This window comes from Equus caballus, chromosome X (genome assembly GCF_041296265.1).
Source record: "Equus caballus isolate H_3958 breed thoroughbred chromosome X, TB-T2T, whole genome shotgun sequence".
In the NCBI taxonomy this organism is placed as follows: Eukaryota; Metazoa; Chordata; class Mammalia; order Perissodactyla; family Equidae; genus Equus; species Equus caballus.
In genome coordinates this window covers 26,640,553-26,654,039 of record NC_091715.1, presented here as the reverse complement: position 1 = coordinate 26,654,039, position 13,487 = coordinate 26,640,553, and the positions used below count along the sequence as shown (strand labels likewise).

General features: G+C 35.0%; 1 protein-coding gene across 8 annotated transcripts in view; it reads left to right on the top strand.

Moving 5' to 3' along the window:
- DMD (dystrophin) overlaps window positions 1–13,487 on the top strand; it is a 2,262,230-nt gene that overhangs the window by 802,924 nt on the left and 1,445,819 nt on the right. For 5 of the 8 annotated variants that reach the window (XM_023633802.2, XM_070257256.1, XM_070257257.1 and 2 more), the window contains exons 8-9: window positions 11,178–11,359; window positions 12,537–12,668. In XM_023633802.2, the coding sequence (XP_023489570.2) occupies window positions 11,178–11,359; window positions 12,537–12,668 (314 nt within the window). The remainder of the gene's footprint in view (window positions 1–11,177; window positions 11,360–12,536; window positions 12,669–13,487) is intronic. The other 3 variants (XM_070257261.1, XM_070257258.1, XM_070257259.1) reach the window with 1 other exon arrangement.

Here is a 13,487-nt window from a genome sequence, read left to right as displayed (position 1 = left end):
AAAATGCTTTTTCTCAAATGGAAACTCCAATAGTTCTTCCCACAATAGGCATGTAGAGAGAATTGTAAGAAAATACAAATGTTTTTCTATCAATAGTCTCCTACACTGACTTATTAGCTTTCATTTATTAGGTCAAGCTAGCTTCTATTCTCCTGTTTTAGAGTACATGTACTGAAAAGTTGTTCTAAGGTTTTAAATGGCCAGGGATTTTTTTTAAATAAATATATTTTAATGGGGTATGAACTCAATGAGTAGCTAGAAAAGCAAATTTTGGAAATTTATTGCATTTTGCAATTGAAAATTTAAGGACATAACACTTCACCTGATTAGCTGCACACAAAAGACATTTGATATTTGATTAAAAATGTTCTCAAAGATGGTTTATTTGAAACTTGTAAAATCAGGATTGGTTATTTCCATTTAATCGACTTTATCCACAGCTTCTGTGCTTTTGTTCTCAGACATTACCAGAATGTTTGGTATCAACACTACAGAATCCCCAGTCCTATTTAATTCCCCCCAAAAAAGCCTGACAAAGATAGTACATTTGTGGAAAGTAATTTGTTTTATACGATGAAGTGAAAAGAAGTAGGTGATAGGAATAAATTGGCAAGTGGTAAATTGAGGACTTTGAAATTATTTGGTTATAATTTTGTTTCCCCATTAGAATCAAAATTTCATGAGAACAGATCTCTGAGCTCATTTATTTACCACTGTATCCTCAAAGACCAGAATATAGCCTGGCACAAAGTAGTAACTCAATAAATCTTTGTTAAATATATTTTTCAGTGTCTCATATTGTCAATCCAGTACTTTTCAGAATCAATAACATCACCTCCAGCTACCATTATTTATTGGATTGAATACATGATGTTTATTTGCATAGATATATTTAGCATTCTTTGGTTAATGGCCAGAAAGCTAAGCTAGTTTTCAGTGTATCTGAAGTCTCCTGTAAGCACCTGATTTTTTGTTTTTCCCTGTTAGGCCCCAGGTAAGCCTTGTGTATTTTGAACACTGTTTTCCACTTGTACCAAGATGATAGTGATAGTTTCCTGCTAGCTACGCTACAAGCACATGGCAAGGAATAATTGGATGTTTAAAAGATAAAATTGTTTAGTGTTTCTCATGTATAAATAAAAGTAATTGCTTTTTATCATTAATTCTATTATGAAACTGAGTCATCTTCATCAATACAAATTATTTTCATTACTATATTTTATAGTCCTTTAGTGAAAAGCATTGTTAGTAGAAGATAAAAGCAACTTGGATCAGTGAGTGAAATGCTAAAATTATGGAATGGCTTAATTTAAGCAGTACTTAATTTAGTAGAGGCAGAACATGTCTGGTAGAATGTTAAAGAATTTAACCTGAGAGGACCTGTGCAAGTTATTTTCTTATTAGAATGCTGTATATCCATTGTTATGTACAGTGACTTATAAATGGAAAATATATGTAGGTAGAATGTAGTGCTGGATGAAAAATATTAAAATTGAAAATAACGATCTATTGCTGTAATAAATTAGTTTGGCTATGCTATCGCCTACAATTTACACTCTAGTGCTTACAGATCAGATGACATTATAACATAATCTCTTCGTTTTCAAGCCTCAAATGATAACCCACTTTGCTTCCAGCAGTAAGTTGTTTAGAATGTCACATCTGTGTATTTGATTATTTTAGCAAACACAGGATTTTGATTGTATCTACATATGTGTTCCCATTTTCATATTTAGAGCTATCTGACCATGTCTAGTTTGTGACCGTAAGTTTCTTCTTCCCAGTTCACCCATTCCCTTTTTCTGACAAATGGTGAATTTATTTCTTTTTATTATTTTGTTTCCTATACACATTCTGTGGTAAATGATCCAGGTTTATTCTGATCGTGGTTTCTCAATGACTTGCTTTTTAATTTTTTTATGAAACTCTTAAAAGACTGATCAGACTTTGTGAGTGCACATTTATGCATCTAACTTTGAAATCCTGCTTCTTTCTGATTACACAATATGCATTATAATCCAATATTTCAGCCCCTGCCTTCCTTCGCGCAGAAAACTGACCTGAGGTTTAGATGATAGAGTCTCTTGTTTAGATTTCCCAGAGGTGTTTCAAGGTTGTGCCTGGCAGCTGGCTAATCAGACTTTCTGGAGGTTGGTTGCCCAAGATAAGAGTGGTTTTGTTGAAGGCTCCAGTTTCCTAACAAACTCATTCACATTGACTTTTATGGGGTGAGGGCATACTGAAAGAAGAGTTTGTACAACTTTGCTTTTATTGTTTCTTTTTGATTTTTACAGATAGTTGTTTATAATATATAATACACTATCTAATTATAAAATTAGTGCTGAATGGAGAGTGTGTAAAATATAGATCAGACAAAGGAGAAAAAGAAAATTATTTTCAATCCTACCAGCATACCCATTTCACTAATGTCTTCAAGTGTATTCCCTAGCCTTTTCCATAAAATTATTATATTCTATATAAATTACACATCCTGCTCTTTGATGTTACATTATAAAGAATTTATTTTCATATATTATCAAATATTCTTCAAAAGCAACATTTTGAATGGCTTTGTAATATTCATATATAATTGTGTATTCGATCATTTCTGATTCTTTAACTATTAAGCCATTTGGAATGGTCTGAATTTTTTTCTTTTGTGTATGATAAATATTTCTTTTTTATATTGTAAATAGTGCTGAAATTTCACATCAAGTTTACATAAATCTTCATTTAAATTTCTGATTATTTCCTTGTGGTGGAGTCCTAGAAGGAAAATTATTGTGTCATTGAATATGATTGTTTTTAAGGTTTTAGGAGACATTACCAAAATATTTTTCATAAAGTTAGAACCAACTGATACTCTTGCAGCAAAGTGGGAGTTTGGCCAAATAATTGAAGTCTCTGCAACATCCATTGTTATCCTTTTGTCATTCTTTGATAATTTGATAGGCAAAGGAATATAATTAAAAACTACATCTTTATTTAGTTTGCATTTCTTTGATTGCTGCTGAAATTGCCTTTAATGTGTATTTACTCTTGTTATACTTCCCTTATTAGAAATAGAAATCACTATTACTATGCAGAATATAGATAGTGTTTGGTAATGGAACCACATCGATCACAGGGTCATCATTTAGATAATGACTTCGAGATACTTGTTTTTCAAATGCACTGACGTAGCATTCTCCGGAAGAATGAAGATCAGGTACTGGGAAGTATGATGCACTGACTGGCTTCTAATTCTGATTCTGACTAGCTTTTGAACTTGGCATCAAACCACTGTGGGCTTCAATTTCCTCATTTGAAAAACCTTGCAGGACATTTAGTCCTGCCCAAAACATCCATGGAGACATTTGGCTTATGATTTGTTAAATAATACAAACATGTGACTTCGTTAAAATTTTATTTATATTATTTTTATTGTAATTTATGATGAATTTCGGATTTCATATTTATTCTTGCTTTTTCCTCATCATGAAGTTCAGCAGGGTTACTCTTAAGTGGGTGAGCAATTGCTCTCAGGTAAATGTTGACTTGACTGTTGGCTTTATATTTGTTCTATCTGTTAATTTCAGTTATATAAATTTGATTTTGTCCGAATCTTCATGAAGTTGGTGGCTGTATTTGAGTGTGACCACCAATAACCTGGGTGATAACTTGTTCATTGCTTTGCTCTTCGTCCTTTAACACTTAAATAAATCTCCAAGTTGAAGGACGATGCGCTACCGTCAGCTTTTGAAGTTTGCTATGCTAGCCTTCCACTGTGTTGTTCGTCCTGTGATCCCTGTTCAGTACTGGTGTATAAACATTCCAACTTTCTGGTGGAAATCTTGGATCTTCTGGTCTTCTGCCATGGTCTTCTGGTTTTCTGGAGCTTCTGCCATGCCTTCCATGGACATACACTCGCTCAGCATAATCCATTAGGTCATCTACATTTTTTTCTGCATTCTCCACAATACACTCAAAAGTTTCATTTACATCTTCCAAAGGCACAAATTGAAGTCCAAGCAACATGGATGCACACTTATAGATGTTACTTTTCATTGTCATATACTCACGTGTTAAACCCAAAGAAGACATTTTTCACCACAGTGATTGTGAAATGTGAAACAAACATCCTTTTATTTGTGTGTTTGGTAGGAGTAGTCAAATCACATTCATATTTGCGATCTCAGAATCCATCATGCACAATGAAGGGCTAATGTCAAGATTTCTTTCCTGGGCAAATGCAAGTACTTTCTCATATATATATCTGTAAGTGTCTTCTTGCCTTTTCATTGTTAGTGCATAAATCAATGGCATAGTGTAACTCAGTACTACACCGTGCACAGTAAATAACTGAGTGAACTGTGTTGGTGCCGTCTTGAAGGTGCCATCACTGAATAATGTGCTGGCACTTAAATGTCGAATATTGTCATAAATTGTATAAATAAGCATTCTTTTGTCATCTTGAGCACCGGCTTCGTTCATAAGAAATGGTTCTCTGAGTCTGGTCACTTTATACTCCTCTGGAATTTCGATTCCATGCGCTGAACTTGGGTTTGGAGGCCTATATCTGTTGTAAATTTTATTTAATTTAATGAGTTTCTTTCTGGTAGCATTAACAGGACCTCTTCATCATGAATATCATGGAGAGTCCTTTGAAGTACCTGTGATGGTGTTGCATTTGGTTCTTCTTATGCGTGTTATTTTAACCTATTCAGGGTTTTTACTTCCCCTTCAACACCAGTGTTGTGCCTACGTTTCCCTGTTCCATCTTGAATGATTGTGATGTTATCCCAATCCTGACTAGTTGTACATCAGGTGTTGCAGATACTCCTCTCTTCACAGAGCCAGGATCTTTTACTCTTATCTCTGTTAGGGGAATGGAAATGATAACAGAAACCATTATAATGTAGCACTGGCTTTTCTTTTTGTAAATATACTATTTCTGCCATATTCTGCTGAGAAGTTTCAAGTAAATATGTCATATTGCCAAGCAACAGAAGGTTTTTTTTTTTTCTTTTGTAGCCATCTGACTGACGAATGGTCCCTGGTTTACTGGTAGGGAAAACCTTACTATGTCTTATGGATTTGACAGCTGGTTTGGCTAGGCTAGATCAGCCTGTATGTAGGTAAGCACCAGCCAAGAGCATGGTGGTCTGTGTCAATTGGCAGGTGAGTGTGGGTGGGATTCACACTCACTAAAACCTCTCCAAATAGTGGCAGGGACTTCTTGCAGTCTACAGTGATCGTACCTCTATAGGACATCGATTCAAGGGAAACATCGCCCAATTACCCTGGGCGATCCAGTATCCCTCTCATGGCAGCTATTACCCCCAACCTCTGTGTGGTAGGAAAGCCACACTCATTCTCATTCCTCCCAAACAAGTGAGGAGCTCTGTAAAGTGTTTAGGTCAATGCGTTTCTTCACCGCTTGTTTTATATAGTGACTTGCCTGAACACCTTCTTTTAAACTACACCCTTATTGAATGACCCAGCTACATCTGACCAAATGCCCAGTGACACATTAATGCACCATGCATCGTGAGATCCCATCCTTGGCTTGTCATCCTCTGTGCATTTCTCTAACTGTAGGATTCTTTCTCAGTACTCATAGTTAATATAAATCCCACTCTTCTGCAAGATTTCAACCCCGACCCATCCACCTAACCCCATGTGCCATTACCAGCTAGGCTGCCAAAGCAAGAAGGGTTATTATTGGCAATACAACCACAACACAATTATTGAACCAATGAAACATGGTAGCATTTTTAATGTATTAGTCCTGTAAACCAAAAGTATAAACAAACATTATGAGCTGTTTGAACCCAGGTATGTTTTCTATGCATGGATGTTTTTGACAGGAACAAATACCAAGGACCATTTGGCATGGACCAAATATGCCTATGGACATTTTTTTCTTTTTCTTTTTCTTTTTTTTTGCTGAGGAAGATTAGCCCTGAGCTGACATCTTTTGCCAATCTTCCTCTTTTTTCACTTGAGGAAGATTAGCCCTGAGCTAACATCTGTGTCAGTCTTCCTCCACTTTATATACGGGTTGCCACCACAGCATGGCTGATGAGTGGTGTAGGTCTGCACCCTGTATCTGAACCTGTGAACCTGCGCCACTGAATTGGAATGTGCCAAACTTTAACCACTATGCCATGGAGCCAGCCCATGGACATTTTTGATAGGACCAAATTTCAAGGACCTTTTGGTGTGGACCAAATGTCTCCATGGATGTTTTGCACAGGACCAAATAAATGTCTGCTATTCTTGAAAAATTATGAAATTTCACTAAATGATTTATTTGTTCCATTATAGCCCTCAATATCAAAATTCTGATTTGTATTGAAACACTCATCAGAATCAGTGTTATTGTTCATTAAATAAAATATTCTAGCAGTATTATGAGTTTTCAACATTTTCATTCTGAGAAAGCGTCAAAGAATGGATTAGAAATTATTAATTTAAACTTTTGTGGCAATGAACTCTTTATATAGTAGAGGTTTAGTGCAAAGATTACTTTCATATAATTGTAAGTTCTTATTTTGGGAGTTTAGCCACTTCTCTCATTTCATACATCTTAATGTCTTGTAATAAAAAAGTATAAATCACATTCCATCATTCTCACACTTCTCAAATGCTATAATAATCATTATTTATAACATTATTTTTTTAGTCAGTTGCCATCTTACACAATTTTCATCAATTTCTATGGCTTTAGCTACTCTGTTAGTTCCTCAACAGATAGTTAGGCGCTCACAGAGTCACAGGCAAGTGAGGATTACCCTCAAGTCATGAAATTTCTTTTGATTTCTAGTATAATGTACAGCCTATAATTATTTGCTGGGTCCCTCGTCCACTGAATACTCATAACATAAGCTAAGCATATTCTATGGCACACAATAATTGCTTTGTAAATATGTAATAAATGATAAATGGCCTTTCCTTCTAACCAGCTTCTTCTGGCTTCCCATTAATAGTACTAATGGTCTCCTACAACTAGATCTGTTTTTGTATTAATAACACAAATGACAAAATTTGCAATACAGCAACAATATCAAGTTTTATAAAGTTTACAGTCTTTTCTAAACATTATTGCATTTGACCTTCACAACACAATGATGCAATTGGCACTGTGATTTGTTTTTCACAGATGAGGAAACAAAAGTAAATGATGTTAGGTATATTTCTTTACAGATATAAATATTCAGATACAGAATTTTTTTTAAATCCAGCTCTTCAGAATCAGAATTGCTTATTCTTTCACTGCATCACACTCTCTTCTAATAAATTCCTATTAATAAGTTTAAATTTACAAGTGAATTTCATCACTTGAATGTTATCAAATGATGAAACCATCACTCAATATTTGATATGAAAACACAAAGCTGAATTTATTGCTTACTTAAATAAGAGGGAACTATGCTGGTCAGCCACACTTTCTCAAAGTAGAGTTTTCTTAGGTCTTGGGGGAAACCCGAAGGTCAAAAAGATCTGTGAAAAGATCATTCAGAGTTAGCAGTAGGTTGATGTCACCTTTAGAAGCATGGTTGTTTACTCAGGGGAGACAACTGTTAATTGGCTTGCATTCAGAATTTTGTTCACTGGAGTGAGTCAACTCCTGATTTGCAGACTTTCAGAAGAGAGTGGTTGCCACTGGTTGGCTTGGGTCAGTGTGATCAAGACCATGTAGGCAGGTAATTGTTAATTAATTAAATAGACTGAAGCCCGTGTTGGTGGCTGCTCGTTACCTTTGCTACAGAACAAGCCGTTTCCTCCTTCCATCTTCATCCTCCTCCTCAATTTTATTCTCAGTTTATCAATCTTTCTACCCTTAGGGCTTAGGACAGAATTTTGTATATACGCATTTCCAAAGACTGTGGAGTAAATGATTTGAAACTGAAGGAAACCATTTTGGACTTATCAGAATTTCTGTCATGCATCCCTTTGTTTTTATTACACAGCCTATTTTAGTTCTCTAACATCTCCTATCCAGATTGGGTCCTAGCCTCTTACCTTCCTCCAGCTTTTTTCTCCTTCAATCCATTCTGAATTTAATGGTTTTACTTTACAAAGATTTTAATGGTATGACACTCATGCTCAAAAGTAGTTAGTTGCTCTCCAACCTATTGAACTAAGGCCAAATTTTCTAGTTTTCTATCGATCTCTCAATGTTCCATATAGAATCTACCTATTTTTTTCTTATTATTCACTATTCTCCTCTCTGTGGCTGAGACACCCAAAGGGATTCTTCCTAGAACATGTCTAATCTGTCCCTTCCTCTGTACTTTTGCTCATGCTTTTCCACTGCCTGGAATAGCTTTCCCCGTTCCTCCATTTCCAGCTAATAAAATCCTTAACATACTTATTTTAGTTTCCTTTTCATAAAGAATTTTCTGGTCCCCCAATAATATATAATTTCTTCTTTTTCTGAACATATTAAAACACTAGTGCCAATTAGAGGAACACATTTTCCATTCTGTTCAGCAATGCAATTATTTTGTACTTTTTACTTATTTATTTATTTTATTATTCCAAACTGTGAGCAGAATCCATGAATTCTCTATCTTGTTAATCTCCTGGATAATCTATTAAAGTATTTCAAATATAATAGGTCTTTAGTAAATATGTTGAAGGAATTCAACATATTTTAGAATATCTAAATTCCTTTATTTAAAAAAAGAAATATTGGATTCTACTTACCAGTACAGCTGAATCCCACACAACCTCAGAGGTGGAATGATAATAGATTGGGGCAAAAATGTTGATAGTTTGGTCAAATAGTACATATTTATTGTAATGATTTTTTGTGGTTGTTAAAGATTGGCATCAGAGCTAACAACTGTTGCCAATCTTTTTTTTCCTGCTTTTTTAACCCCCAGATCCCCCCATTATATAGTTGTATATTTTAGTTGTGGGTCCTTCTAGTTGTGGCACGTGGGACGCTGCCTCACTGTGGCCTGATGAGTGGTGCCATGTCTGCGCCCAGGATCCGAACTGGGGAAACCCTGGGCCGCCGAAGTGGAGCTTGCGAACTTAACCACTCAGCCACGGGGCCGGCCCCCTATTGTAATGATTGATGTTTATGAATATTTGCTTTTACCCACCAGATATTTTCTGTAGATAAAATGTATTATAATTTTTGACATTTGCTTGGGGCAATAAAAATAAAGCTTGATCTATTTTTACCTTTATTTCTTTTTATCTTGGCATATATTTGAGGCCAAACATATACATGCACGTGTCTATGTATAATATAACGTTAAATAGGCATGGGTCAACCTTTTTTAAGTCAATGCCTTTTTTACGGCATGGTTTTATTTGATACACTAAAAAATAAACAGAATTCTAAATTATGCTTATTATAGATAAAAGTCACTAGTTACCAGTGAGAAGGAAGAAAACATTCTAGAGCTTCAAAATATGGTGAAGAAGTATAGTATCCACCATGTAATGAACACTAAAAAACAATTATCAAATAAAAGGAAGATGTTAGGCTTCAGAATTTCAAAGCTAAGTTAGTACAATTTTCTTTTTAGAAAGGCAGTGCTCATGCACAAAGTTTTCTTTAGTTCCTCCTTAAAAAATGCTTGCAAAAAATTACCTTCGCCATCTGTTGGTTAATAATTAAATTATAATAAGGAGCAGAGAATATGTGTTGTATAACTTTGTACCTCTTAGCCTTGTGCATTTGTGTTCAATAAATATATTTTGAAAAAAATAGCAAAGCAGTGAAGTGGTAGATGATATAACAGTTTGCTTCCGTGAAATTTTTTCAACCCTTGTTATTCAAAGAATGGTCTTCAAGCCAGCAGCTTCAGCATCACCTGGGAGCTTGTTGGAAATGCAGTCTCGGGCTCACCCGCGACCTACTGAATCTGATTCTGAGTTTTAAAAGGTCCCCAGGTGATTCATATGCACATTAAAAATTGAGAAGTACTGTATTATACTCTGGATAGAAGCAGACCAAGGAGCGTTAGTTAACTTTTCCCTCCTCTGTAATTCTTTTTAAAAATACTTAAAAAATAGTTGTTCTGATTTGTCATGTTCCTGCTACTTGTGACGGGATGGACTGAGTGAACGGTTTAACCTCCCTTTATGTCAGCGGACTTAAGATTTGACTCTTGGCTTTTTTCTTGCTCATAATCAGAACACCTGACCAGAATATACATACTTAACTTAAAACAGATCTTTTAATGCCAGCTAAGCTAAGATAAATTCATGGCAAGAAAAATGCCTGGCACATCGCTGCAAAGTTGCCTTGGCCTCCTGCCAGGACTTATGTTTTAACACTTCTGGGATTAATGATACACTTCACATAAAGGATTCGTTTTACATCTTGGTTCCTGGAATGAGCACAGTGGGTAAATTGTAATGCCAAGTAGCAAAAGAACCTTTTGAAGGAACTGCCACTTATTATATGTGTTATTACAAATTATTATTGACTTTAAATGCTGGGTTTCTTTCATTCCCTCGATGTGGCAAAGGACAAAATATCAGATCAACTTTATGTGAAGGACTTCTAAATTTATCTCTAAAGTCTGCAAAGGAAAGCAACATATGACTTTAACGGATGTACCATAATGTAAACAAATATTTTTAATATACTTCAGGAATATCACAAATCATTATACAAATGATACCTTGTTTTATTTTTGTTGTGGAAATACACAGTTCATTTCAACACAGAGGCATATTTGGCTCTTTACATAGTTAATCACGAGCAAAAATTTGATTCGAAGGTGCAAGCTTTCTTTACTGGAAGCCAAGGCATTAAGCTCTTTGTGTAATTGTTTAATTACCAATGCACGATTTTAATTGACATGCTACTATAACTTTCCATGGAAAAGAAAATGGAATCCTTTATTTTTGTTCCTTATTTAATGGAAACCACTCTCTTAGATGGGCTAGTTTGGCAATTTGACTTCGGAAAAAGTATTAAAGAATGAAGTTTTTATGTGAACAAGGAAAAGAAATTAACTTTAGTATTCATCTCATTGGTCAGCCAAATTGGAAAGACATTTTAGGCCTGATTATCATGTTCTAATTAGTTTCTCGAGGACATTTATGGACAATCGAGTGCTCATTAATCTGTCTTCTTCCTGTAACATTGATTTGCTCATTCCCCTTTCTGAGACTCAAATATAGAAACCAAAAATTGATGTGTGGTATTTATGTGCTTACAGATGTTGCCACCACTTATCCAGATAAGAAATCCATCTTGATGTACATCACATCACTCTTCCAAGTTTTGCCTCAACAAGTGAGCATTGAAGCCATCCAGGAAGTGGAAATGTTGCCAAGGCCATCAAAAGTTACTAGAGAAGAACATTTTCAATTACATCATCAAATGCACTATTCTCAACAGGTAAAGTGTCGAAAGGACAACTAATATCAATGATATTTTCTATTTTAGATGCATTTTAGGTATTGTGTACACATCTATTATATCCATGGAAATATACACATATGTATACCTAGCATAGTAAATATATATACCCATACACACAAATATATAGATACATAGCATAATATATGTGTTCGTGTGAGTGTGTGTGTATGTGTGTATATAGTGAGAGACAAAGACTGTAAACCTGATATCATGGACTGTAATCTTGCTTTTGAATCACATTGTAAAATACTCTGCTATCGATATGCACCATATTATAGGAATATAGAACACAGAATATATCACATTTCTACTATGTAAAATGAAATAAAATAAAAGATAGACTCATATACAGATTAAACTTTCTATCGACTAGAGGAAAAGCAAAGAATTAGAGTAAGAGCAAAAGGAAGTACTCTGTTTAATAATCTTTTCTTACTTTTAGTGTTAACCTGCTGATGTATTAACAAATTTTGATTGTTCAAGGTAACATTTTTGATAAAAGTAACTTAAAATCTTTTAAATAAAAATTAAATGGAGAATACATATAGTAAATATTTTTCTTATATAATTGTACTGAATCCAGTGGGATTCTTCTATGGCTTGTTCTCGCTCCCAGCAGTGGATATTTGGGGTGTTTTCTTGTACGTTCTTTGACACAAACAATGATGAAAAGCCTTTAGCAAAATTTCCGCTGAAGGCGTGGAAAGCTCTTAGGCCTAATTTTCTCACTCTACTGAGCTAGTTCTATATTTAGCCTGTGAAAGCTTCAGTCCTTTCCAGGGTATTGGTCTGATGAATTCTGGTTTTGTTTCCTTTGGGTTCAGAGAAAATTGCTTTTGGATGCCTGTTTTTGCCAGATTGAAAAGCACCATCCTGTAATAGTGCTGAGGTTGTGTCAGTATGGAATTCTTATGGCTAAATCCCACCCCCATATCTTCCCTGATTACCTGCTCTCCAACGTGACGTTGAGCACCACAATTCTTGGAGTGTACTGGTTTCTAGTATCACTGATATGTCTTTAGGATTAAACTTTTCATCTCACTGTTTCCATTTAATGTTCACTGTTCTAGTGTGTTGGAAAGCCGTCTTTCCGAGGTTACTTATGATGTGTCCTCCTCCTTTCTGTCCACCTCCCCCTAACCCTTTTCTGCAGATCACAGTCAGTCTAGCGCAGGGCTATGAACGAACTCCTTCCTCTCCTAAGCCTCGCTTCAAGAGCTATGCCTACACACAGGCTGCTTATGTCGCCACCTCTGACCCCACACGGAGCCCATTTCCTTCACAGGTCTGTCAACATTTACTCTGTTCTACAAACCAAAGAACTTCTTCATCCAAGATAATCTAACACGGCTTTAGTTTGAATTTTGCAGTGCCTTTTTTCTCCTCCATCAACAGCTGTTTCATTGTTCCAAGTTGCATTAGATACTCTCACATGATGCTGTTTTGTTATTGAGACCTCTCTAGGTGTAATATATGTTGGTTCTTCAAGAATGGGGATTCTCATAATAGTAATTTGTACAGTCATCATATAATTACCCATAAGGTTCTCTTTTACAAAGGCTACCAGTGGTTATAAAAAATCACTAAGCTCATTAAATGTTTACATAGGTAACTTTTAAAAGAATCGGAAAATGGGTGAAATTTACTAGTAACACTATTTGGGGAGATTTTCTAGATATCAGATATGTAAAGGAAATATATACTCTATATGGATGCTTTTATTATATTTTAATTCTATAAAATGTATTTATATTCTATTTAAGAAAAATATAACGGCAAGCTTCTTCATATGATCTCTTCATTTTTCTCATTTAAACTTTTGTATAACAGGCTCTGTAATGTTTATAAAAAAAAGTCACTCCAAAACCAGGTCAGATTCTATGCACCATTTAATACTTTCCACGTAAGGAATATTCTCAGTGCCTTTCCACCATTGCAATAATGTAGGAAACCTAAAAACACAAGGCATTATAGCTTTGTATACGTTAGAGCATGAGAATGAAATGTGCCAGAATTGCTAGATCTGCTAGAATTTCTTGTTAAAAGAAAATGTTACTTATTTTGCTTAGTTGGGCAATTTGAAAAGTTTTTGAGGAAGTGTCCT